General features: G+C 45.0%; 1 protein-coding gene across 1 annotated transcript; it reads left to right on the top strand.

Moving 5' to 3' along the window:
- Nucleotides 1-8005: 8005 nt before the first annotated feature.
- LOC142187989 (uncharacterized) lies at nt 8006-21183 on the top strand. Its single transcript, XM_075261762.1, has 10 exons — nt 8006-8052; nt 10375-10502; nt 11760-11940; nt 13837-14237; nt 14752-15222; nt 15309-15386; nt 15579-15680; nt 15898-16002; nt 18447-18545; nt 18823-21183. The coding sequence occupies exons 2-10, from the start codon at nt 10383-10385 to the stop codon at nt 19453-19455; spliced, it is 2190 nt and encodes a 729-aa protein (XP_075117863.1). The 5' UTR covers nt 8006-8052; nt 10375-10382; the 3' UTR covers nt 19456-21183.
- Nucleotides 21184-26480: the final 5297 nt, after the last annotated feature.

The following is a 26480-nucleotide window of genomic DNA, read 5'->3' as shown; positions in this document are numbered from 1 at the left end:
ATAATACTACCTCCTATGTACAAGAATATAACTACTATAATACTGCTCCTATGTACAAGAATATAACTACTATAATACTGCTCCTATGTACTAGAATATAACTACTATAATACTACCTCCTATGTACAAGAATATAACTACTATAATACTGCTCCTATGTACAAGAATATAACTACTATAATACTGCTCCTATGTAAAAGAATATAACTACTATAATACTGCTCCTATGTACAAGAATATAACTACTATAATACTGCTCCTATGTACAAGAATATAACTACTATAATACTACTCCTATGTACAAGAATATAACTACTATAATACTACTCCTATGTACAAGAATATAACTACTATAATACTGCTCCTATGTACAAGAATATAACTACTATAATACTGCTCCTATGTACAAGAATATAACTACTATAATACTGCTCCTATGTACTAGAATATAACTACTATAATACTACCTCCTATGTACAAGAATATAACTACTATAATACTGCTCCTATGTACAAGAATATAACTAATATAATACTGCTCCTATGTACAAGAATATAACTACTATAATACTGCTCCTATGTACAAGAATATAACTACTATAATACTGCTCCTATGTACAAGAATATAACTACTATAATACTACTCCTATGTACAAGAATATAACTACTATAATACTGCTCCTATGTACAAGAATATAACTACTATAATACTACCTCCTATGTACAAGAATATAACTACTATAATACTGCTCCTATGTACAAGAATATAACTACTATAATACTGCTCCTATGTACAAGAATATAACTACTATAATACTGCTCCTATGTACAAGAATATAACTACTATAATACTGCTCCTATGTACAAGAATATAGCTACTATAATACTGCTCCTATGTACAAGAATATAACTACTATAATACTACTCCTATGTACAAGAATATAACTACTATAATACTACTCCTATGTACAAGAATATAACTACTATAATACTACTCCTATGTACAAGAATATAACTACTATAATACTACTCCTATGTACAAGAATATAACTACTATAATACTACTCCTATGTACAAGAATATAACTACTATAATACTGCTCCTATGTATAAGAATATAACTACTATAATACTACTCCTATGTACAAGAATATAACTACTATAATACTGCTCCCTATGTACAAGAATATAACTACTATAATACTGCTCCTATGTACAAGAATATAACTACTATAATACTGCTCCTATGTACAAGAATATAACTACTATAATACTGCTCCTATGTACAAGAATATAACTACTATAATACTACTCCTATGTACAAGAATATAACTACTATAATACTACTCCTATGTACAAGAATATAACTACTATAATACTACCTTCTACTTCTAATACTACAAGACTACAACAGGTAACCTTATCCTTTATATGATATTCCCTCTGTGTCGGTGAGTTTGGTGATTTGGTCCTCCGCCCTGTATAAACATGGGGGTGAGGGTAGACACTGGAGGACCTGATAAGACTTGTTGTTGTTTCGGTTATATAACATGGTGTTTGCACAGCCTGCTTGTCTCTGTGATCTGCCAGGTGCTGCGCTTATCTCAGGGGGACAGCAGGACAGGAGTCGGGGCCCCTGGAAACTTCTCTGTGTAGGGGGGATATTGTGAGTGCTATGGCCGCTATTACATCCCATATACAGATGGCCGCTGGTCACCCAGCTTTCTAGCACATTCTTTCCACATCTGGATAGTCATGCAGTGATACAACCACCTGGCGCCATCTTACTTCTGTTTGCCCTTCGCTCTGTCCACCCCTGTGACAGAGGATGCAATCAGATCTACTTGTCCCTCTGCACTAGTGACTGACATATGGGCTAGATACAGTATATACCTGCCTTGGCTATAAGTGCTCCATCTGATGGACACATGGGGTACTACAAAGAACATGCAAATTCTCCATTCTCTATGTAATATATCTATGTCTTATAGAACTTTCTTATGAGTTTTACCAAACTTTACCTAGTGTACAATGGCAATAATGAAGCCCCTGTGCTGCCGGGGGGCCCTGCGCCTTGTACACATCATGTACATTCTGTGGTCTCTTGCATGTCACAGCCAAGCCTGTTTCTACAGACCAGTGACTGATTTTCTAGGATTGTCCCTGACGTGTGTTTTGATAATGGAGCAGGAATAATGAGAAGCCATTGTAGATGTCGCTGTATACCCTAAGGAGGAGAGAAGGCCCAGTATAATAGCTGTTTGTGGGTAGCGGTTTCCATCGGCCAAAACCCAAATTTTTGGAAAATTCGCAACAACAAACCCCGCTCATTACAGTGAATCCCTCATCTGTAGGCACCACCCGGCCATATAGGTTTGTGTTATTACCTCCTTCCCTTCTGATGTCGCCTGGACTCGTCCTCTGTACCAGTTTGTCATGTAGTTCATGTTTCTGGAGCTTATTTTTTGTTGTATGTTATATACTTGAACCCTTTGTCCTGGAATAATGGCATCGCCGCCGAATGCTAGTGTGACCCTAGTGTTAAAATGGTTTCTGTCTGTATACACGCAGCGCAGTTCTTGATTCTCACAGTAGGTGGCAGATATGTACTAAATATCGCCCTTCTGAAATATTCCGGATTCACAAGGCGTCTATTAGGGGGAGGGGTGAAAAATGGTCTGCCACCGCTTTACAAAAACATCACCAGTTTGACACAGATTATGTAATGATGTCATGGATTGTGACGGTATGGCAAGTGACATGTACATGTAGGGTTAATGTATATGGTGTATGGAGTGTGCGGTGACATCCGAGCTAGTAAGGATGGGGAGAGTCACCCCCAGGTCTACAAATTCTTCGTAGCTAGTGCAGATACTGGGTACTTCCATTATAAGGTGAGGGTTTTGTGCTGCGTCCTTTAGTGCACCGCTGGTCATGGGTCAGCATGGGGGCAATCCACTAGGCACCCTCACATACCCTGGAATATCTCCGAGATTGATTATGCCTTGTACCGCGTGGAAAATCTCCATTGCTTTTGTGCAAAACGATGCAACTTTTTTAGTCTTTTTTTGCCGTCATGGCCACTTTCCATACAGACCCTGCCAGATTTCTGATCAGTTACCCCAGCTTACTGCCTACCTTACAGCACTCTTCCTAAATCTCGCCCCTTTGCCCCCGGTAGAAGTCCGACCGGCAGATGGCGCAGATGTTTTTTAGAAGGTTGGTGCATTTAGTTGATGGCCTTGCAACCCCTTGGCCAGCTTTAGCAGTGTCATTGGCTGGAGTTGAGTCTGGCCATGCTGCTCTCTAGTTTAGTAGCGGTTCAGACCAGAATCCTGGGACAGGAAAGCTGGACCCCAGAAGCTCGGGGAGTAACCCCCATGTCACCCCAGTTTCCACATGGTGGAAAGAGACAGAGGACTAAAGTGAAGAGCAGACCCCATTACGGCCCATGATCATAGAGGGCAACGCCTGTTCAATAGCAACTGTGTCTCCCGTTTCTTAATCACACCTCACATGGAGGGTACCCCATATCAGCCAGGGCTAACCCTAGAGTGTGTCCCGAGGGAACGTCTACCTTCAGACACACAGGTGTGTGACCCATGGCGAGGGCCAGTGGCCAGAAGACAACAATGCATATTAAACAGAGCTTCTGAGGAGGTGCACGTGTCAGTGCTGTGTTACAGACGTCATCAAAATTTTGCAGGTGTCAGCAAAGTGTCCTGTTGCCTCATCTGAGAAAATTGCACAGTTCCCATTTCAGCTGAATTTTCAGAAAAAATCCCAACAGATTTGGGCATGTCCCAGACCAAAAAGGGGTAGGGCTTGCATAAACTCCACAAAAAAGGGAGTGGTCCCAAACAGTTTAGGGGTGGGACATAGATGTCTATTTTAGCAACCTAAATGTTGTCCTTGTAACCACTTTGCTAGTTGCCTCAGCCGGGTACTGTAACCAGCAAGCTTGTTGCCTCCTTGTTAGTAAAATCCTGCAGTTCTCCAGTTAAAGAGAACCTGTCAGGGGGATTTGGACACTAAACCCCTCCTGGGTCCTTATAAATTTGGGGTCTGGGGTCCCAAATCGCCCTATTTTAAAGACAAAAGGCTTTCTACTTACCTAGAGAGGAGTCTGATAGCCTCATTGGACTCATCTCTGGTCCTCCCAGCAGCTGCACAATTCTTCAATGAATTTGGGGACAATCCCCCCCCCCCCCCCCCCCCGACTCTACTGCACATGCACCCAAGGTCTAGCACATGCACAATGAAGGTGTGTGACTGCACAGGGACTACAATGGCAGGGGGAGTATAACGCTTTTTTATTTTTAGGGCCCCAAAGGGCTTTACAACAGGGCGGTTTGGGACACTAAACCCTTGGTCCTCCCGCAAGGGTCGCCACACTGCTTTCTCAGGCTCCTGAAAGACAAGTCTACCTAGTGACAAAAGATCAGGAGGTTCCATTAGATAACTGAGAAGATGCCATTCAGGGTTGAAGGAAAGCCTGGTAAAAACTGTAAACATTACAGGTACAGGAGATTTTTGTTAATTTCAGATGAAGGACATGAAATTTCCTGCAATCTGTGAGGAGCTTCAGCACTTTCACTTTCGCTGGCCGTTCCTGTTTTTGTGATACCGGTCGCCGCCCTCCTGCTTTTAATTATATGGAAATTCCCTCAAAAATTCCAGACCAAAGTGAAAGAAATTCTAAGAATTAGTAGGGCACAAAATGTTATATATCAAGAAGATTCCTTGGGGTTTGTCTCAGACCTAAGGGTTATGGATAGTATCGATATCATGACATCCAGACCCTGCACCGATCAGTGGATATGGCTGGAATCAGCTCTGATCCTATTACAATGAATGGGAACAAAGATGCAGATCCCCAGTGTTACCTCTACAGTGTACGGAGCCAGAAGCTGTATACAGTGTACAGAGATGTGCAGAGGTGCTTCTGCCCATATACCTTGTATATAGCTTATGGAAGCCAAATTAGCTGACGGGTGCTGTGTCCTGGTGTTGCACCACCCATCTCATACTGAAGACCTAGCCTGTAAATCCTGCAGGTTGTGAGCTGTCACCTCTATGTATTGGAGTTGTATTTTGAGCACATCCCACAGATGCACCATCGGAGTGAAATCTGAAAAATTTGGAGACCAAGTCATCACTTTAAACCATCACTAGACAGGTTTGCAAGGAGGCCACTGCCATTAGGGGGCACTGCAGCGAGGAGGGCAGTACTGGGTCTGTGAGATGTTTAGTTAGGTGGTATATGATACGTAGCATTCACATGAAGGACAGGACCCAAGATTTTCCAGTAGAACATTGCCACCTTCTTCCATCTTCTTCCATCGCTCCATGGTCCAGTTGTGATGCTCATTGCAGTGGATAGAAATCAGGACGGGCAGTGAGTAATGAAATAATAAGGTTATCACATACCGAGGATATCTGTGGACGGTGACGACGTATGTTTCACTTCTATTATTTAATGGCAGCTGTAAAACCACATATATATAGGTCTATGGTGGGGAATAGAAACTTATAAGAGATGGAGAGTGAATAGTAAGGGGAGAAAATAATTCTATCTATCTCATATCTATCTATCTACAGTGTTGGCCAAAAGTATTGGCCCCCCTGCAGTTCTGTCAGATAATCCTCATGTTCTTCCAGATAATGATTACAAGCACAAACTCTTTGGTAATATCTTCATTTATTTTGCTTGCAATGAAAAAAACACAAAAGAGAATGAAAAAAAAAGTCAAATCATTGATCATTTTACACAAAACTCCATAAATGGTGCGGACAGAAGTATTGGCGCCCTCAGCCTAATACTTGGTAGCACAACCTTTAGACACAATAACTGCGCACAACCGCTTCCGCTAACCAGCAATGAGTTTCTTACAAGGCTCTGCTGGAATCTTAGACCATTCTTCTTTGGCTCCTGCTCCAGGTCCCCCCTGAGATGTGAAGGGGGCCTTCTCCAAACTGCCACCAAGAGATCTCTCCCCCTCCCCCACAGGTGTTCTATGGGATTCAGGGCTGGACTCATTGCTGCCACTTTACAAGTCTCCAGGGCTTTCTCTCACCACCATTTTCTAGTGCTGACCTGAAGTGTGTTTTGGGTCCTTGTCCTGCTGGAAGACCCCTGACCTCTGAGGGAGACCCCGCTTTCTCACACTGGGCCCTACATGATGCTGCACAATGTGTTGGTCGTCTTCAGACTTCATAATGCCATGCACATGGTCAAGCAGTCCAGTGCCAGAGGCAGCAAAGCAACCCCAAAACATCAGGAACCTCCGCCATGTCTGACTGTAGGGGGCGTCTTCTTCTCTTTGAAGGCCTCTTTTTTCCCTGTAAACTCTATGTTGAGGCCTTTTCCTACTTTTGTCTCCTCTGACCAGAGAACATTCTTCCAAAACATTTTTGGCTTTCTCAGGTAAGTTTTGGCAAACTCCAGCCTGGCTTTTTTCTGTCTCTGGGTAAGAAGTGGGGTCTTCCTGGGTCTCCTACCATACAGTCCCTTCTCATTCAGACGCTGACACTGGATAGTACGGGGTGACACTGTTGTACCCTCGGACTGCAGGGCAGCTTGGACTTGTTTGGATGTTAGTCGAGGTTCTTTATCCACCATCCGCACAATATTGCGTTGAAATCTCTCGTCAATGTTTCTTTTGCGTCCACATCTAGGGAGGTTAGCCACAGTGCCATGGGCTTTACACTTCTTGATGACACTGCGCACGGTAGACACAGGAACATTCAGGTCTTTGGAGATGGACTTGTAGCCTTGAGATTGCTCAGGCTTCCTCACAATTTTGCTTACCAAGTCCTCAGACAGTTCATTGATCTTCTCTCTTTTCTCCATGCTCAATGTGGTCACACAAGGACACAGGACAGAGGAGTCAACTTTAATCCATTTCAACTGGCTGCAAGTGTGATTTAGTTATTGCCGCCACCTGTTAGGTGCCTCAGGTAAGTAACAGGTGTTGTTAATTACACAAATTAGAGAAGCATCACATGATTTTTCAAACAGTGCCAATAATTTTGTCCACCTCCTTTTTTATGTTTGCTGTGGAATTATATCCGATTTGGCTTTTTGACAATTCTTTTTGTGGTTTTCCATTGAAGACAAATTAAATGAAGATAATAATACCAAAGAATTTGTGATTGCAATCATTTTCTGGAAGAAACGGAGTATTATCCCCAGAATTGCAGGGGTGCCAATACTTTGGCTAACATTGTACATTACATTACTTATCCTGTACTGATCCTGAGTTACATCCTGTATTATACTCCAGAGCTGCACTCACTATTCTGCTGGTACAGTCACTGTGTACATACATTACATTACTTATACTGTATTATACTCCAGAGCTGTGCTCACTATTCTGCTGGTACAGTCACTGTATACATACATTACATTACTTATCCTGTACTGATCCTGAGTTACATCCTGTATTATACTCCAGAGCTGCACTCACTATTCTGCTGGTGCAGTCACTGTGTACATACATTACATTACTTATCCTGCACTGATCCTGAGTTACATCCTGTATTATACTCCAGAGCTGCACTCACTATTCTGCTGGTGCAGTCACTGTGTACATACATTACATTACTTATCCTGTACTGATCCTGAGTTACATCCTGTATTATACTCCAGAGCTGCAGCCCTGACTATCTGCAATCTATGATCTTCCAGCTATGGGATATCAACAAGAATGTCAGAGTTTGCGGCCATTGCTTCATGCTTCGTATGTCACTGACTGTTGTGCTTTCAGTGTGTTCGGGTGTATTGTGCCCCTGTCGGGTGCTCTCTGCTCACTACACCGTCAGTACTTTCTGATTCTCAGCTCTGCTATATTGTTTGCAGACAGCAGTGCACTGGCAGAAAGAGAGTTAACTAATGTGAGTATGACGGACGCCACGATGAGCCTATGAAATGTTGGGGTTGGGCCTCCGCAGTGTCTGCCCCTCTGTTTCCTACAAGTATACCAGGAAGTTTCTGTCACTGCTACAAGGAAGGCGATTTTACTGAAACTGCAACTTCTGTGGAGACTGAGCAGGTAGGTGCTGGAATTACTGCACGTTATTTACTATGAATACCGCCTTATACTGCAGTGTATGTACTGCGTCATAGCAGAAAGAAGTAATCCCAATATAGACATTTATGGTGTATCCACAGACTATGCCGTACTATAAATATCTCATAGGTGTTGTGCCCCCCCCAACTATGTCAAGTATAGGAGTGACCCCTGTCCTAGAAATAAGTGATACCTGTGCACGTCAGACCTGACATATGGCACGGTTACCTATAGTGGGTATAACCCTATAAGAAACACCAATATATGCGCTATTGGTATATACTCCTGACCTGGGTCTGTATCGTGTTCCCCATGACACTAGTCCAGTCCAACCTATTATCCTGCAGTGTTGAGCAGATATGTCAAGATATTAACCCCATATCGGGGGTCATCAGAGAAAAATAACCGTCATTCACGACAACAATCCTATGATATGATCTAATAAGCAATGCATTTAGGCCGTCAGCCATCATAACATCCATTAAAAGGAAGTTTTGTAAACTTACTGCTCTTATAGTAAAGAACCCCCAAGTAAGATAAGGGTGAAGCCATCTTTCCTCTAGACATAGCAGGTGCCCCTTGTCCTGTCAGGACCTTTACTTCCTCCCTGCTGATGTCATCTATAGAGGTAGATAGATTAGAAAGCGCTAAAAAAACGAAATAATGGATAATCCGTCTGGGTACTACAACTCCCCCATTGCTTTTATTACCCTGGGTGCCCTCAACCTGCTGCGGTATATTTGCACACAATATAGTCTGACTAATTCTGTCACTTTATTTGCCTTGGCAGCAGCTGGCTGGCACCGGTCTCTAACCTCTCCTCTAAGATCCCCTATACCGTTTCACTTTCAGTTTTGCTAATCCCGTCCTCACAACCTTACATTTAATTTTACCTTCTGTTTCTCCGCCCAAATTTTCTGCAGATTCTTCTATATTGAAAAATTCTCCCCTTCCAATTTACTAATTCTAGAGAGCTGCCTCATGAATGCGATCCATGTCATGAAGGGGGCGCTCTCCATTGATACACAGCGGCTCCCACAATGGCAGACTCAAGCCATCCATATATATTTATAGGACCGCCGTGTAACGCAATCCTAAATGTGCTCAGCACCGCTATTGCAGAGCCAGATCTTCTTTTTGGGCTGGGACATGCCCAAATTTGTCAAAATTGTTTCTGTAAAATTGAGAGTACCCTAGAAAATTCAAGACCGTCACTGATGCTTGTCCAGCACCTGGATGTGAGCGACGTTGTGGAAAAAAAATACACAGGCCCTTTGTTGTTGTTATGTAGTAAGGATTAGAAGATGACGTAAAAACGAAAAATACATGTAAATTAAAAATTGTACAAAAATAGAAAAAAAAAATATGGGAAATTTTTTTAAAAAAGGAAATAAAATGGAAATTAAAAACCACTAGGGGAAAAAAAATTAAAAAAAAATGGCAATGAAATGGAACTGAAAAAATACAAGAGTAAAAAAATGGAAATATAATGGAAATTAAAAAAACACTAAGGTGAAAAAATTTTTTAAAAAAAATGGCAATGAAATGGAACTGAAAAAATACAAGAGTAAAAAAATGGAAATTAAAAAACACTAAGGTGAAAAAAAAAATGGCAATCAAATGGAACTGAAAAAAAATACAAGACTAAAAAAATGGAAATATAATGGAAATTAAAAAAACCCACTAAGGTGAAATTTTATTTTTTTTTAAAAATGGCAATGAAATGGAATTGAAAAAAATACAAGAGTAAAAAAATGGAAATTAAATGGAAATTAAAAACAAAAATAGAACCCTCAAAAACTGAATATAATATGGAAACTAAAAAAAATTGATAAATTAAATGGGAATTTAAAAAGAACAAGCAAAAAAAAAAAATCAGAATTTAAAAATTTTAAAAATTTTTAATATTTTTATGTACCTCAAAATGTCATCAAATTTAAGAAAATAATGAAAAAAAACAGTTGAGATGAAAGTGTTCTGGTTCTTGCACCACGTCTTGGTTTTCCTGGTTTTTATAATGGTTGTTGCAAATACCGACGTTATCTAGAGAATGCACGAATTAGTATATGTAACCATGGCAAACAGAATGAAAACTCCCATTGTTTACACCGCCAGCTGCAAGTACAGGGTAATAAGAAACTTGGGAGAAAGTGACTTTTGTAGACGACTCTTCCTCTTTCCTTGTCTGTGTCCGTAGGTGTTAGTGAGGGATTTCTGCAATGATAATCGGTAACTTTGGCTGATGTCAATCCTTTAGCGCCGCGTGATCTTTGACCCCATTTACAGTCTTGTGTTTTCTTCTAGGGTGAACAATGGGTTTTGCGGAGGATAAGTTCCTGGAGTATCTGCGGAGGAATCTGCCTCTGCTGAAAAACATAAAAGTGGACGAGCTGTTAATATACATGTCAGGCCACCTCTCAGAAGCTACACTGGTAGGAGACACCGCTGGGTGATGGCCACATCATGTCTTATATGCCATTCACTTCCAGAGCTGCATTCGCAATTCTGCTATGTTCTAGTTAGACTTAACCTAACACTCAGCTGCTAGTTACATGTCTGTACAGAGCACGGCCTACTGTGATTCATTGACTCTAGTGGGGAATTTTTTAAGGCCGATGTCTCCTCTGACAATCTTAATTCATTCCTATGCTTAGCACAAGAGGTTCCTTTGCGGTTCCATGCTCCAAAATTGTAAATTATACGACTCAGGGATTTCAGGCATGACTCACTCGGCTTCCAATTGGTCCTCTCTAGGGTTGAGCCGATCTTGACTTTTCAGGATCAATTTTGAAATCCGATTTCCAAGAATTTTTCATTTGAACCCGATCTCGATCCCAATTCCGATCCCAATGCAAGTCAATGGGATTTTTTTACTAATCGGAGAACGGATTTTAAAAACAATCCTATTCTCTATACAGCATGGAATCTAACAATTGAACGCTTTAATTCAATCCACGCTGTGTAGTGATTTTTTTTAATCACTAAGTAGCCAGAGGATTTATTTATTTTTAATCCTCTGGCTACTTAGTCCCCCCTGGTGTCCACTTACCTGCAGAGATGGCTGGTCCGGTGCCCGGTGTTCTTGTTCCTCTTCGCCTCGCTGCCTCCCAGGTTAGGAGAGTGTGGGTGGGTACAGGGCGGGGAGACATTACGTTTCCCCTCCCAGTACCCACCCACACTCTCCTAAGTTACAAGCCCCGCCTTCTTCCTAGCTCTTTAATACTAACCTGGGAGGTGGAGGCAGTGAGGCGAAGAAGAACGAGAACACCGGGCACCGGACCAGCCATCTCTGCAGGTAAGTAGCTAATAGAGATGTCAGCTAGTCTCCCATTAGAATGAATGGACGCAGCCGGCGCTCAGGGGGTTAAGGCTGTGTGCCAGCTGCTTCCATTCATTCCTATGGAACCGCAGCGGAGCCTTCACACTGAGTATACACTCCGCTCAGAATGAAGCTAACATTGTTAGCTTTTCCCACAATGCTTGGCCAGTCCTGTATTCTCACGACTTCGTGCCCAAGGATTTATTTTTCCTCGCAGTAGTAAAGGAATACAGAATGGTTAGTTATGAGAGTCCCTATGAGAACAGGAACAGGAAGAGCTGTCATAGGGTCGTACTCCTATAACACGGTAAACGTGTGGTTAATATAAATCTGGTCCCTCTTAATGGATGTGACGTCTGTATTTCTACAGGAGAGGCTGGATGCCTATGTCAAAAATAAGGGAAACAGGAGCGTGGTGCTGGATTTCTACCTGGATCTGAGTAGATGTGACGACTGGGTGAGCACTTTTATATATGCCCTCGGACAGTGCGGACATAAAGACCTGGAGAGGACGTTTGGAGAGGTTTATTCTGGATATCAGCTTCCAAGTCGTACGTAAAACTATGAAGGTCGTTGCTATAACTTTTTTGCCCTATAGGAGGCATCAGGGAATAATTGGGCCATTTCAATAGGCATTAGGTAGCAGATTGATGGCAATGAAATTGAGACGCCATAGTGTACCTAGGGCAGTGATGGCGAAACTTTTAGAGACCGATTGCCCAAACTGTAACCCAAAACCCACAAATTTATCACAAAGTGCCAACACGCCAATTTAACCTTAATACTGTGCGGATCCACAATTGTGGATAATTACGGATGGTCTGTAATAATGTCACTTGTCCACTATAAAATACTGTGTGATACAAATAGTGGAGGGCCCCCACATAGTACAATCTGCTCCACAGTGGCCCCCACGCAGTACAATCTGCTCCACAGTGGCCCCCACACATTACAATCTGCTCCACAGTGGCCCCCACACAGTACAATCTGCTCCACAGTGGCCCCCACGCAGTACAATCTGCTCCACAGTGGCCCCCACACAGTATAATCTGCTCCACAGTGGCCCCCACACAGTACAATCTGCTCCACAGTGGCCCCCACACAGTACAATCTGCTCCACAGTGGCCCCAACACAGTACAATATGCTCCACAGTGACCCCCACACAGTACAATCTGCTCCACAGTGACCCCCACACAGTACAATCTGTTCCACAGTGGCCCCAGCACAGTACAATCTGCTCCACAGTGGCCCCAGCACAGTACAATCTGCTCCACAGTGGCTCCCACACAGTACAATCTGCTCCACAGTGTCCCCACACAGTACAATCTGCTCCACAGTGGTGCCCACACAGTACAATCTGCTCCACAGTGGCTCCCACACAGTACAATCTGCTCCACAGTGGCTCCCATACAGTACAATCTGCTCCACAGTGGCTCCCACACAGTGCAATCTGCTCCACAGTGACCCCTACACAGTACAATCTGCTCCACAGTGTCCCCACACAGTGCAATCTGCTCCACAGTGACCCCTACACAGTACAATCTGCTCCACAGTAGCCCCCACACAGTACAATCTGCTCCACAGTGGCCCCAACACAGTACAATCTGCTCCACAGTGGTCACCACACAGTACAATCTACTCCACAGTGTTCCCCACACAGTACAATCTGCTCCACAGTGATCCCCACACAGTACAATTTGCTCCACAGTGATCCCCACACAGTACAATCTGCTGAAAAGTTTCCAACATACAGTATAATCTGTTGCACACAAGTCCCCACAAAGAGGTCTCTTAGTTCCACCTCTGGCACATGTGCCATAGCTTCGCCATCATGGACCTAGTGTATGGAGGCAACTGCTATGGGGGTCAATACATTGAGGAGGCATGTGGTTTCTTACCATTCCTTTCTCAATGAGCACTGTATATACAGATATGGGAGCCACCATGACATGGCTTCCCCCTTGCCTTGTGATCTGTCGAATGCCGGGTACTGCAGGGACAGCTGGGTCCTAGAGGACCCTTATCAGCTCTGCAGTATATACTAAGGGGTTGTATTCCTCTTTTTACTGGGGTCAACATTTCAGCCCTGTTTATAGGGTAAATCAGCAAAAAAAAACAAAAAAAACCCCTAAATCTTAGGGGGCACATAAGTGAAGGCAAAAAAGTAAAATAGATAAAAAGAATGTCACTACCTCACCCAAATACAGAATATAACCATGTCTTGGTGTCACAATCATCATGTTTCTGGGAGAAGAAGCCAGCGTCTATGGATCAGGTCATGTAGTCTTGGTGACACTGGTTGGGGACCTTGGGGAGTGGAGGAAGAAGGGTTAGGCGGAAAGTTATTTATAGTGTAACTCCACCCAAAACCTGCTTGAATGCAACTTCACTATCAGGTCAACGATGTCATGGCAGCAATTCATGTAAATATATGTTCTGTTTGCAGATAGGCAGTCTTCTCCTCAATCCCTCCCTCCATCCTTGAATCATAACAACCCGCAACCTCAAAGCCCACAACGTATCTCCAGCCTCCCAGGACAGAGGCCACCAGTATCCCCGGGCACGCAACCAGATCCTTCACCAAAGCCGTCTCAAAGCCCCGGCAAGGTCCAACGTGAGCAGATGACCAGAAGTTCACCACCCCAACAAAACCACGAGCATAGAAGTCTTCCTGCATTTGGGACCCACAATCCATCTGTTGCACCCAGGCCTGAACCTTCTCAAAATGTTTCAGCACCGGTACACTCAGACATGAAAACATTAGATGATACGTTTAGGAATCCAGTCCCTGAAACGACTCCATACCTGGCTGTACCCTCTCAGGGTGATGAGGAGCCATTACAGGAGGTAGGTTCTTCTATACGCCATAAACTGATGAGCCATAACATTAAAATCAAGTGAGTCTATGATCTCGAAATAATTGCACCTGTCAAGGTTAGGGAACTGTTCTTGACGTTGATGTGTTCTAAGCGACTTTGACAAGGGCCAAATTCTGATGGTAAGATGACTGGTTCAGAGCATCTCCAAAATGCAGGTCTTCTAGAGTATTCCCAATGTGGAGTGGTTAGTAGCTACCAAATTTGGTCCAAAGGTGTACAAGTGAGGAACGGTAACAGGTTTATAGACGCCCAAGACTTATTTACGCATGTGGGGAACAAAGTCTAGCACCAGTCAGTAGCTGACCCCTGCTCACCAATGAGAACACCTACAATGGGCATCAAAACTGGACCATAGAACAATGTAAAAAGGTATCTGACCTGATGAATCAGGGGTGGTAATGGTCATGTTGGTATATGGGCTGGGATCCACGCAGACCCACAGCAATTACGACAAAGGTTAATGTCCTCTGAATGTTTTATAGGATGCATCTTCAATCTCCAAAAATCCATACTTTGAGTCTGATCCATTACCTAGTAATAGCGTAACTCCAAGACTGAATGTGTTATGGCCAGAGGCGTCCAATAAACCCACCCCTGAGGAGGATCTATCTCAAGCAAAGGTGTCCATCAAACCGTCCTCTGAGGAACTATCTCCAGTCAAGGTGTCCATCAGACCGTCCTCTGAGGATCTATCTCCAGCCAAGGCGTCCATCAGACCGTCCTCTGAGGAACTATCTCCAGCAAAGGTGTCCATCAGACCGTCCTCTGAGGAACTATCTCCAGCCAAGGCGTCCATCAGACCGTCCTCTGAGGAACTATCTCCAGCCAAGGCGTCCATCAGACCGTCCTCTGAGGAACTATCTCCAGCAAATGTGTCCATCAGCACGTCCTCCGAAGATCTATTTCCAAATGCGCCCATCAGACCATCCTCCGAGGATGGACCTCTAGTTAAGGTTAGTCTATCTCCGAACTATCAGCAGGGGATATACACTGGTTAATAAATATTTAATTTCATACCAATTTTGATCTTCCCAATAAGGTTACAGAGACTCGAAATACTCTTTCTATTAGAGATGGAGGAGCTGACAATCAGAGGGGTCAAACCGTGCGCAACAAGGTAAGAATGGAGAGCAGAGCGGGACATTTCGTTATTTGTGGGTTTATAGATTCCAAACCATTATTGATAATATATTGGACTGGCCCACCAGGGGATGAGAGTATGTCATGTCAAAAGTTCGCCACGGGGCCCCGCCATTCCTAGTTACACCACTGTATGTAAGGTAATAATTTTCACAGTATTTTAACACAGACACAGAAACTTCCGGAACAAGTCGCTGCCTATATCCCTATAAGCTCTGGACAGGACCGTGGGGGAAATGAACAGCAAAGACAACAGCCTGTCATTCACAAGGTAAAAACTCAACCAATTGTGATGGCTTATTGCATCTCATTTAGCTGTTATTCTCCACTCACTGCCAGAGCTGCCTTGAAATTCTTGTCAGTTGCCGCATTGACCATGGCAGCAGGATTAGCAGCTTGTTTAGCACTGCACAGGGTCTAGTGTTTTTCTGCATTGCACTATTGTACTTGGTTTGATATAACAAAACAAATATTTTTATTGTATGTAGGCAGTGAACTCCCCGCTACAGTCTGTGTCGGCTGCAAGCACTCACATGGTAAGAGAGAAGGTTGTAGTTGGAGCACTGCACAATGGACAGTCTACATGTCAGGCGGTGAGTCAGTGTTGTGCACATGTGGGTGACAGTGACGCAGCAGATATATACAGTATGTACTGTATGACTACAGTTTGTAGTGTAACATAATGGGGTCGGGTCATTTTCCATCATTGGGTCTGTCTGTTACTGCTTGTAGCAGTCCACAAATATCTGTAGATGAAGAACATGGAGGTAAGAATGCCTCGTGTGGGTGGAAGGGTCAAGGTAGCAGAGAAATGTGGATGTAGCAGTGCTGAGTGTGTGTGGGGGAATGGTACATGTAGAAGTGCTCAGTGCGTGAGGGGAAAGTGGATGTAACAGTGCTGAGTAAGTGAGGGATTAATGGAGGCAGCAGAACTGCATGTGGGGACATAGAGGCAGCAAAGCTGAGTGTAGGGAGGGAGCATGAGTATAACAGGCCATATATAGGGAAGACGCATGAAAGTAACAGAATTGTGGGTGTAGGAAGGAAGCATAGAGGTAGCAGGAAATTAGACAGGACAGTAGTGTATGTGGGAAAAACATGGTCATAGCACTGATAGTTGTTGGTATGCAAAACACGGAGACAGCAGAACAATAGAGCTGTTTGTGGGGGGGACATGGAGGTGGTAGAGCTGTGTGTGTGGGACATGGAGGTGGTAGAGCTGTGTGTGTGGGACATGGAGGTGGTAGAGCTGTGTGTGTGGGACATGGAGGCAGTAGAGCTGTGTGTGGAGGGGACATGGATGTAGTAGAGCTGTGTGTGGAGGGGACATGGTGGCAGTAGAGCTGTGTGTGGAGGGGACATGGAGGTGGTAGGGCTGTGTGTGGGGAATATGGAGGTGGTAGAGCTGTGTGTGTGGGACATGGAGGTAGTAGAGCTGTGTGTGGGGACATGGAGGTGGTAGAACTGAGTGTGGTGGACATGGTGGCAGTAGAGCTGTGTGTGGAGGGGACATGGGGGTGGTAGAGCTATGTGTGGGGACATGTAGGTGAGCTGTGTGTGGAGGGGACATGGAGGTAGTAGAGCTGTGTGTGGAGGGGACATGGAGGTAGTAGAGCTGTGTGTGTGAGACATGGAGGTAGTAGAGCTGTGTGTGGAGGGGACATAGATGTAGTACAGCTGTGTGTGGAGGGGACATGGATGTAGTAGAGCTGTGTGTGGGGGACATGGAGGTAGTAGAGCTGTGTGTGTGAGACATGGAGGTAGTAGAGCTGTGTGTGGGGACATGGAGGCAGTAGAGCTGTGTGTGTGAGACATGGAGGTAGTAGAGCTGTGTGTGTGAGACATGGAGGTAGTAGAGCTGTGTGTGGGGACATGGAGGCAGTAGAGCTGTGTGTGGAGGGGACATGGAGGTAGTAGAGCTGTGTGTGGGGACATGCAGGTGGTAGAGCTGTGTGTGGAGGGGACATGGAGGTAGTAGGGAGCTGTGTGTGGAGGGGACATGGAGGTAGTAGAGCTGTGTGTGGAGACATGGAGGTAGTAGAGCTGTGTGTGGGGACATGGAGGTAGTAGAGCTGTGTATGGAGGGGACATGGATGTAGTAGAGCTGTGTGTGGAGGGGACATTGAGGTAGTAGAGCTGTGTGGGGGGTGGAAATTGAGGTTTTAGAGCAGTATGTGGAGGGGACATAGAGGTAGTAGAGCTGTGTGTACGGGACATGGAGGTGGTAGGGCTGTGTGTGGAGGGGACATTGAGGTAGTAGAGCTGTGTGTGTGCGGGACATGGAGGTGGTAGGGCTGTGTGTGGAGGGGACATGGAGGTAGTAGAGGTGTGTGTGGAGGGGACATGGAGGTAGTAGAGGTGTGTGTGGAGGGGACATGGAGGTAGTAGAGGTGTGTGTGGAGGGGACATGGAGGTAGTAGAGCTGTGTGTGGGGGACATGGTGACAGTAGAGCTGTGTGTGGGGGATATGGAGGTAGTAGAGCTGTGTGTGGAGGGGACATGGAAGTAGTAGAGCTGTGTGTGGGGGACATGGAGGTAGTAGAGCTGTGTGTGGGGGATATGGAGGTAGTAGAGCTGTGTGTGGAGGGGACATGGAGGTAGTAGAGCTGTATGTGGAGGGGATATGGAGGTAGTAGAGCTGTGTGTGGAGGGAACATGGATTTAGTAGAGCTGTGTGTGGGGGTCATGGAGGTGGTAGGGCTGTGTTTGTGTAACAGGCATATGTGAAGAAAAAAGAGGCTGAACAGCAGCAGTATACAGCTGAAAAGCGTAATAGAGGCCTGATATAGCTTTTTAGGGGGAGAATGGGAGTAAGTATAGCATGGGGGGGGGTCTTCAGCAAACGTCTTGAACAAATGAAGTCCCACTTTCAGAAAGTTTGGAAATCATTGCACCAGAGTAAAGAAAATGTACTTGCACTAAAGAAAGACCAGTGTAAGCGGTAATAATCAGAAATGAAGTGACCCGAGACTGCAGAGAGGAATCTCATCAAAGATAATTCTGACAATATGATCCATATAATGTGATTTTCATGAAGGTTGAAGATGTTCCAGAAAGCCGGCCAGAATACTACCGTCCTGTAAACAGAGGAAGTGCTGAAGAGGGACTGAGCAGGCAATGGTCAGCGAGTCAGCGGGTAAGTTACTGATGATAGATAGATAGATAGATAGATAGATAGATAGATAGATAGATAGATAGATAGCAACACTGACAGGGCTTTGTCTCACACCTAGACTACAGGGATTGTTGAGTTTTCTGCAGTTCATGGACACCATTAATCTTTCCTCAGGGTTGGCAGTATTATCCCCTTCACTTTGTTAGTATTAACCCCGCCACTATTCTTGACAACCTAAAAAGTGGGGATTGTTTGGATGATGATGGTTTGATTCTTCTTGATGATCATGTTCTTGTAGGTTTCTTCGGGTTCATCTTGCAGACCAATGGACGACAACGATGAAGAGGAGTATTTGAGTAAACCAGGAGTACTGGAGTATACACTCGGGTGTGATGGGGCCACAAATGCGGATGCACCAATGACCAGTTTTCCTAATTTACAAATAAGTGACTGTTCGGACAGAAGTGGATCAAGTAATGCCGGTAGTCAGTCTTCTTCATCCCGCACACAAGATGGAGTCCCACCTTTCAGTACGCCAAAAAACCGAAGCCTGCCATTAGAAGCCAAAAGAAGTCCTGAGGAGAATGAGTACACGTTTGACATGATGTCCAGCCCAGGACGTAACAAGCGACTCGATCATTTGGTATCGCAGCAGCCGGAGGAGAACAGCTTTAGAAGTAGAGAAGTTGGTCAATACGGGTTTCAGTACAACGAGGAACCCGAAGAAGACCTCATGGAAAGAAACGAGAACGCTTTGAGAAGCCGAACAAAGACAATTCCAAATACTAGTGAGCCGAACGATCAAACTACCAAGCAAAAATCTAGCAAAAAAACTGAAGGAAGGGACCGCGAGAGAATGGTCCTCATAACAATCACTGTTACTTCTCTTTGTCTTTCTTTGTATCTCCTATGGAAAAATCATCAAAAGTAGACGCGTCCAAAGTCAAGAGCCTCAAATGTACAAAGCTGCTGCGACCATCGTCCACACACGTCTATGTACCGAAATGTTATGCATTATATATGGAAGAGGGTTCCAAATCCAAAAGACCATGTTTTCTCCTATCAGCTCCTTCTGAGAACCTCTGAAATCCAACATGTCCGATCCTTTGTTCCCTCGACATCTGGTGATGACCATCAGAAGGCCTTTGTAAACGTTCGATTGTTGGCCATTTCTTGGCAGATTTGTTCAACTTTTATGTAATGGTTTTTGTCCTCTGTCAACATGTTTTACGTTGCAGCCATTCAAGAACAATACTTGCAATGTATGTTTGTTGAGGGACCAACCACTAAGACCTCTAGCAATCACGAGAATGGGGGTCCCTGAGTCTTCTTTGTGAATACAGAAGTAGCACCCATTCACGACCACTGCTCCAATCCCTTCTCTGGAACTGACTGTACAATGCTATCTCCAACAGCACTACCACTACCACCCCATTCTTTTAGTCCTTATGGGTCCCAGAGGTGAGATCCCCCCCAAAGATTAGATACCTATCTGCAAACTCTTGGTAAATCTGCTTAAAGAGTAAGTCCAGAAGATACATCATCCAGTCACTACATTACGCTTGGCCATCAGAATCTGGTTCTCCATGTGACAGACTTGAGACCACTTCAGATCCTAGTAATATAGTTGAGAAGGCTGGATAAGGAAACAAGTCCATCAAGTCCAACCTATAAACCTACAATATTGATCCATGAGACAGGCACCAATTGCCTTTTTGGGGAAAATAATTCCTTCCCAATGCCAAATATGGTAAATGGGCTAAATCCCTGGATCAACATCCTATTCCAAAAATTCTAGTTCCCTTTCATAGGTATCCGGGCCCTTATACTTGTACGAGTTATCAGCCATCACCACATCTTAGTAGTGAGTTCCATAGTCTCCCCGCTCTTATTGTAAAGAAGCCCCATCTACGACTATAGTAAAACCTTTATTCCTCTAGACATGGTGGATGCCCCCTTGTCACGGCCTATTAGAAAGATCTGTCCTGTCCATTCTTTGATTTGCACATCGTGATTAGTTCGACCCTAAGACGTCTCTTTCTAATTTATAATCTGTCTATATACTCCAACTCACCCATCCCCTTGGTCAACTCCTCTGCACCCACTATGTCTTTCCTACAGGTTCCCAAAATTGTTCACGGTTTTACACGAGGCCTGCCCAGTGATATCCTTGTTGTGAGCATTTACGCCTATTGTCTTGGCAGCAGCTGCCTGACACTGGTTGCTAAGATGACACTTACCGTCCACCAATGTCCCCAGGTCTTCCAGCTGGCTATCACCCCACCGCTCTGGATCAATGCTGCCATATTGTTCTCAAAAAGAAGGACCTAACATGGTGTTTGGTACCTCACCAAGGTTGATCATACTTACCACCAATGACTCCAGTCACAGACAACATGCCAAGGGAGCTAGAAGGGCATGTGCATTGGGCCCAAATGGGGCACCAACCAGTCACTCTGGCTTGGCAGGTGTTCGTACATACATGGATAGACTCAATCATTGCTCCAGGTGAAGGAACGCCTACGGTACGCCACACAAGCTGCCATACACTTCAGGTACCTTATCACTATACACAGAAACCTTTAGTACATAGCCATGTAGTTCAGGCTTTATCTTATGTCTATGAATGTCTTAGACTAATCTGCTACTTCTAAATAAAACGGGATTACGTGAGTTGGGGTATCCGTAATATCTGCAGGATTGGGCTTTATTTCTAGAGTCTGTCTACCAACGCCGCCATCTGTCCTCTCCCAATAATCTATAACCAATATCACAGGGTAACATAATTCTGGAATCTGAGGAGATGAGAACAGATGTTAGTAGGATTACACAATTTTTGATAAGTGCTAACCCTCAAAATGAAGGGCCAGAGCACTGTAAGGGCCCCAATCCCATGTAAAGTCCTAAAACACTGTTTTTATGTTTTTGGAAGTTGATGTCCAGTTGAGGTCATGTGTGATCTCGCCTGATGGTGGTCCAAAATCTATGTCCTCTCTCTTCAGCAGATCTGCTTGTTCAGCTCACCGGGGAGTCAGTGCATGGAGAGTCAATTGTCACCAAACTAAACCTCAGTATGAAGAGAAGAAGGAAGGAAAGGGGAACGGAGATCTGAGTGAAAAGGTTTGTCCCCAGTTATCAGAACCACAAGGGACCGAAAGTCCCCCTAAAGTCTCCTTGTGAATGGAGTGCATGACCAGCGCTCCATTGACTTCTATGAGTCCGTGGGTGTTGTCGGAGATTACATTCTTGGCATCCCCATAGAAGTGGATGGAGTGACGGTCATGCAAGTGCATTGGTGTTCCATTCACAAGGAGGCCTTTGGGGGACTTTTGGTCGTCCCCCCCCCCCCCCCCTTGATCAATGGGTGACCAAACGATCAGACCCCCTGTGGATAGAAGATAAGTGTCCATAATGGGACAACCCTTTTAAAGGATATCTCCACTCACAATACAAGTTGACTTTCGATAAGAGTCAGAAGAGCAAGAGTGAAGATAAATCGAGTTAGCCGACCATATTCATCCATCTTTACCCAAATTTTATCAAGGTGTTTTACAGGATTTTACATTGCTGCCTCTCTTTAATTTTCAGCCTTGGGAACTCTTGTTTTCCACATGGATCATTTACTGATTCTTCACCATAAAACCTAAAATTCTACTCTCGGAAGCGACAACGGGAGGTCCTTTTCTCCATTGTCCATTCAGCCTATCTGGTGGTGGACGGAGCTCACTGCCATTCACTTCAATGGGAGTGCTGGAGATAAGTGAATGCTTTACTTCAGCAGTCTCTGGCGTTCCCATTAAAGTTAATGGTATTCCCAGTCACCCCAGTCCCATCCACATTCAGCCAGGAAAAGACCTCCCATTCTTTGGATCGGTGGGAGTATCAGCGATCAGACCCCACCAATCAAGTTTAAATATATTTGGTAGTATAACCCCTATGCGGATAGAAAACTGTAGAAAATATAAAAATGGCCTACCCTCATCCTTTACAGGTCTCACCACACTGGCACCACTTTTCTGGCCTCTCCTGGTCTTGTTCATGTGACTTCTGCTTTTAGTCACTTGCTGTTGATATACGGGAAGTCATTGCTGTAGGACCAGACAATGGAACTGGAATGGTGGGCCATTTATAGAAAGGGGTGTACCGTGGGGGTGCAGGGGGTGCCAAGAAGCCTTAGGAGGCCCATAAAGTGTCTATTATTAATACTGTGGACTAGAAACAATACATTATAGTTGGGTGACCTGGTATACATTTTACATTGGGCCCAGGAGGTTATGTTACGTCTCTGCTTCAGAAATTTTTTTTTCACTTTGGACACCCCTTTAATGTGGTGCATAGGTGAAGGCTTTATATGGTGAAAGGCTGAGTTCTGCATTCGGGCGCCCGTCTGGACCTATCTCACTGAAGACCTAAGAGGTAAGTCAGTAAAACAGTAGAAAGGTAAAGTAAAGGGAAAAATGAGGCTGAAGAGAGTCAACCCTCCAAACACCAAGAAGAGGGGTCATCGGTATGACTCTTGGCTTCCAGCAATTCTAGGTACATTGGGCCCATGATCTTCCTGTAGACGGGCTCCAAGTTTCAGCATGGTCTATTGGCCTTTGATCACGAGATAGAATCATGGGGAGCCTGGAACGACAATGTATATAGAAGCCATTGAGCTATGTGAGAAATATGTGGAGGACTCTTCTTGTCTCTAGTCCTTATGACACTTCAGCTGGTGCTACACACATAGCATGACTGAGCATAACCCTATGTTCCCTCTTCTTCATATGGGTCACAGGAGAGGTCAATGCCTCGAGATGCCATCTTTCAGAAGTTTGTTGTCCTGTTCCTCAAATGGTGAGACTTCCCCATTTTGTAATGCTAGAAATAGCCGTCATTGGGCTGACAATAACAGAGCACAGCAAGATGTCTCCTATTCTGAGAGTTCAGTCTGGGACTGTGAGACTGTGTATATACTACAGTATATCAGTAGTACATCATCAGTAATAGCACATATGTTGATGGTCGGTGGTTAGTAAGGCTCAGTTCACATTAGCTTTGTTAGATTAGAGAGACCATTGAAAATCACCAAGGAGAAAAGTCCTGCAATGTCCTCAGCCGCTTTCAGTTTGAAAAGAAGGTAACCTGACAGACCCCATTATAGTCAATGGGGTCCACCAAGGTCTGTGTGTTTCAGCAGTTCGACTCTTCATTGTTCGAGTTGGGGCCTAGCGTAAAGGCCATTCCATTTTTTTTAGATCATTGCTGCAGGTTCAGCAGATGAGGCCTCTAATTCTGTGCAATAATTAAGGTAGGTATACACAGTCAGGTTTTTAGATGCCAAAAAAAAGTAGATATGCTGTTTCTGGTGACACTAACCTATCTATCTGCAGGACTGGGGTGATATGCTGGTTCTGGTGACAGTAACCTATCTATCTGCAGGGCTGGGGTGATATGCTGGGTTTGGTGACAGTAACCTATCTGCAGGGCTGGGGTGATATGCTGGTTCTGGTGACACTAACCTATCTATCTGCAGGGCTGGGATGATCTGCTGGTTCTGGGGACACTAACCTATCTATCTGCAGGGCTGGGGTGATATACTGGGGTCTGGTGACAGTAACCTATCTATCTGCAGGGCTGGGGTGATATGCTGGTTCTGGTGACACTAACCTATCTATCTGCAGGGCTGGGGTGATATGCTGGTTCTGGTGCCTATAACCTATCTATCTAGGGGGCTGGGGTGATATGCTGGTTCTGGTGATACTAACCTATCTATCTGCAGGGCTGAGGTGATATGCTGGTTCTGGTGACAGTAACCTATCTATCTGCAGAGCTGGAGTGATATGCTGGGGTCTGGTGACAGTAACCTATCTATCTGCAGGGCTGGGGTGATATGCTGGTTCTGGTGACATTAACCTATCTATCTGCAGGGCTGGGGTGATATGCTGGTTCTGGTGACAGTAACCTATCTATCTGCAGGGCTGGGGTGATATGCTGGGTCTGGTGACAGTAACCTATCTATCTGCAGGGCTGGGGTGATATGCTGGTTCTGGTGACACTAACCTATCTATCTGCAGGGCTGGGGTGATATGCTGGTTCTGGTGACAGTAACCTATCTATCTGCAGGACTGGGGTGATATGCTGGTTCTGGTGACAGTAACCTATCTATCTGCATGGCGGGGTGATATGCTGGTTCTGGTGACACTAACCTATCTATCTGCAGGGCTTGGATGATCTGCTGGTTCTGGGGACACTAACCTATCTATCTGCAGGGCTGGGGTGATATGCTGGGTCTGGTGACAGTAACCTATCTATCTGCAGGACTGGGGTGATATTCTGTGTCTGGTGACACTAACCTATCTATCTGCAGGGCTGGGGTGATATGCTGGTTCTGGTGACACTAACCTATCTATCTGCAGGGCTGGGATGATCTGCTGGTTCTGGGGACACTAACCTATCTATCTGCAGGGCTGGGGTGATATGCTGGGTCTGGTGACAGTAACCTATCTATCTGCAGGGCTGGGGTGATATGCTGGTTCTGGTGACACTAACCTATCTATCTGCAGGGCTTGGATGATCTGCTGGTTCTGGGGACACTAACCTATCTATCTGCAGGGCTGGGGTGATATGCTGGGTCTGGTGACAGTAACCTATCTATCTGCAGGGCTGGGGTGATATGCTGGGTCTGGTGACAGTAACCTATCTATCTGCAGGACTGGGGTGATATGCTGGGTCTGGTGACAGTAACCTATCTATCTACAGGGCTGGGGTGATATGCTGGTTCTGGTGACAGTAACCTATCTATCTGCAGGGCTGGGGTGATATGCTGGGTCTGGTGACAGTAACCTATCTATCTGCTGGGGTGATATGCTGGTTCTGGTGACACTAACCTATCTATCTGCAGGGCTGGGGTGATATGCTGGGTTTGGTGACACTAACCTATCTGCAGGGCTGGGGTGATATGCTGGTTCTGGTGACACTAACCTATCTATCTGCAGGGCTGGGATGATCTGCTGGTTCTGGGGACACTAACCTATCTATCTGCAGGGCTGGGGTGATATACTGGGGTCTGGTGACAGTAACCTATCTATCTGCAGGGCTGGGGTGATATGCTGGTTCTGGTGACACTAACCTATCTATCTGCAGGGCTGGGGTGATATGCTGGTTCTGGTGCCTATAACCTATCTATCTGGGGGGCTGGGGTGATATGCTGGTTCTGGTGATACTAACCTATCTATCTGCAGGGCTGAGGTGATATGCTGGTTCTGGTGACAGTAACCTATCTATCTGCAGGGCTGGGGTGATATGCTGGGGTCTGGTGACAGTAACCTATCTATCTGCAGGGCTGGGGTGATATGCTGGTTCTGGTGACAGTAACCTATCTATCTGCAGGGCTGGGGTGATATGCTGGGGTCTGGTGACAGTAACCTATCTATCTGCAGGGCTGGGGTGATATGCTGGTTCTGGTGACATTAACCTATCTATCTGCAGGACTGGGGTGATATGCTGGGTCTGGTGACAGTAACCTATCTATCTGCAGGACTGGGGTGATATGCTGGTTCTGGTGACAGTAACCTATCTATCTGCATGGCGGGGTGATATGCTGGTTCTGGTGACACTAACCTATCTATCTGCAGGGCTTGGATGATCTGCTGGTTCTGGGGACACTAACCTATCTATCTGCAGGGCTGGGGTGATATGCTGGGTCTGGTGACAGTAACCTATCTATCTGCAGGACTGGGGTGATATTCTGTGTCTGGTGACACTAACCTATCTATCTGCAGGGCTGGGGTGATATGCTGGTTCTGGTGACACTAACCTATCTATCTGCAGGGCTGGGATGATCTGCTGGTTCTGGGGACACTAACCTATCTATCTGCAGGGCTGGGGTGATATGCTGGGTCTGGTGACAGTAACCTATCTATCTGCAGGGCTGGGGTGATATGCTGGTTCTGGTGACACTAACCTATCTAT

Source organism: Leptodactylus fuscus, chromosome 1 (genome assembly GCF_031893055.1).
Source record: "Leptodactylus fuscus isolate aLepFus1 chromosome 1, aLepFus1.hap2, whole genome shotgun sequence".
Taxonomy (NCBI): domain Eukaryota; kingdom Metazoa; phylum Chordata; class Amphibia; order Anura; family Leptodactylidae; genus Leptodactylus; species Leptodactylus fuscus.
The sequence above is the reverse complement of the archived record's forward strand: the minus strand, read 5'-3'. Positions and strand labels throughout refer to the sequence as shown.

Coding starts and splice junctions, on each gene's coding strand:
- LOC142187989 (XM_075261762.1), top strand. CDS start 10,383: ATGGGTTTTGCGGAGGATAAGTTCCTGGAGTATCTGCGGAGGAATCTG. Junction 11,941..13,836: donor TGGATATCAGCTTCCAAGTC/GTACGTAAAACT, acceptor TTCTGTTTGCAG/ATAGGCAGTCTTCTCCTCAA. Junction 18,546..18,822: donor AATGGTCAGCGAGTCAGCGG/GTAAGTTACTGA, acceptor ATGTTCTTGTAG/GTTTCTTCGGGTTCATCTTG.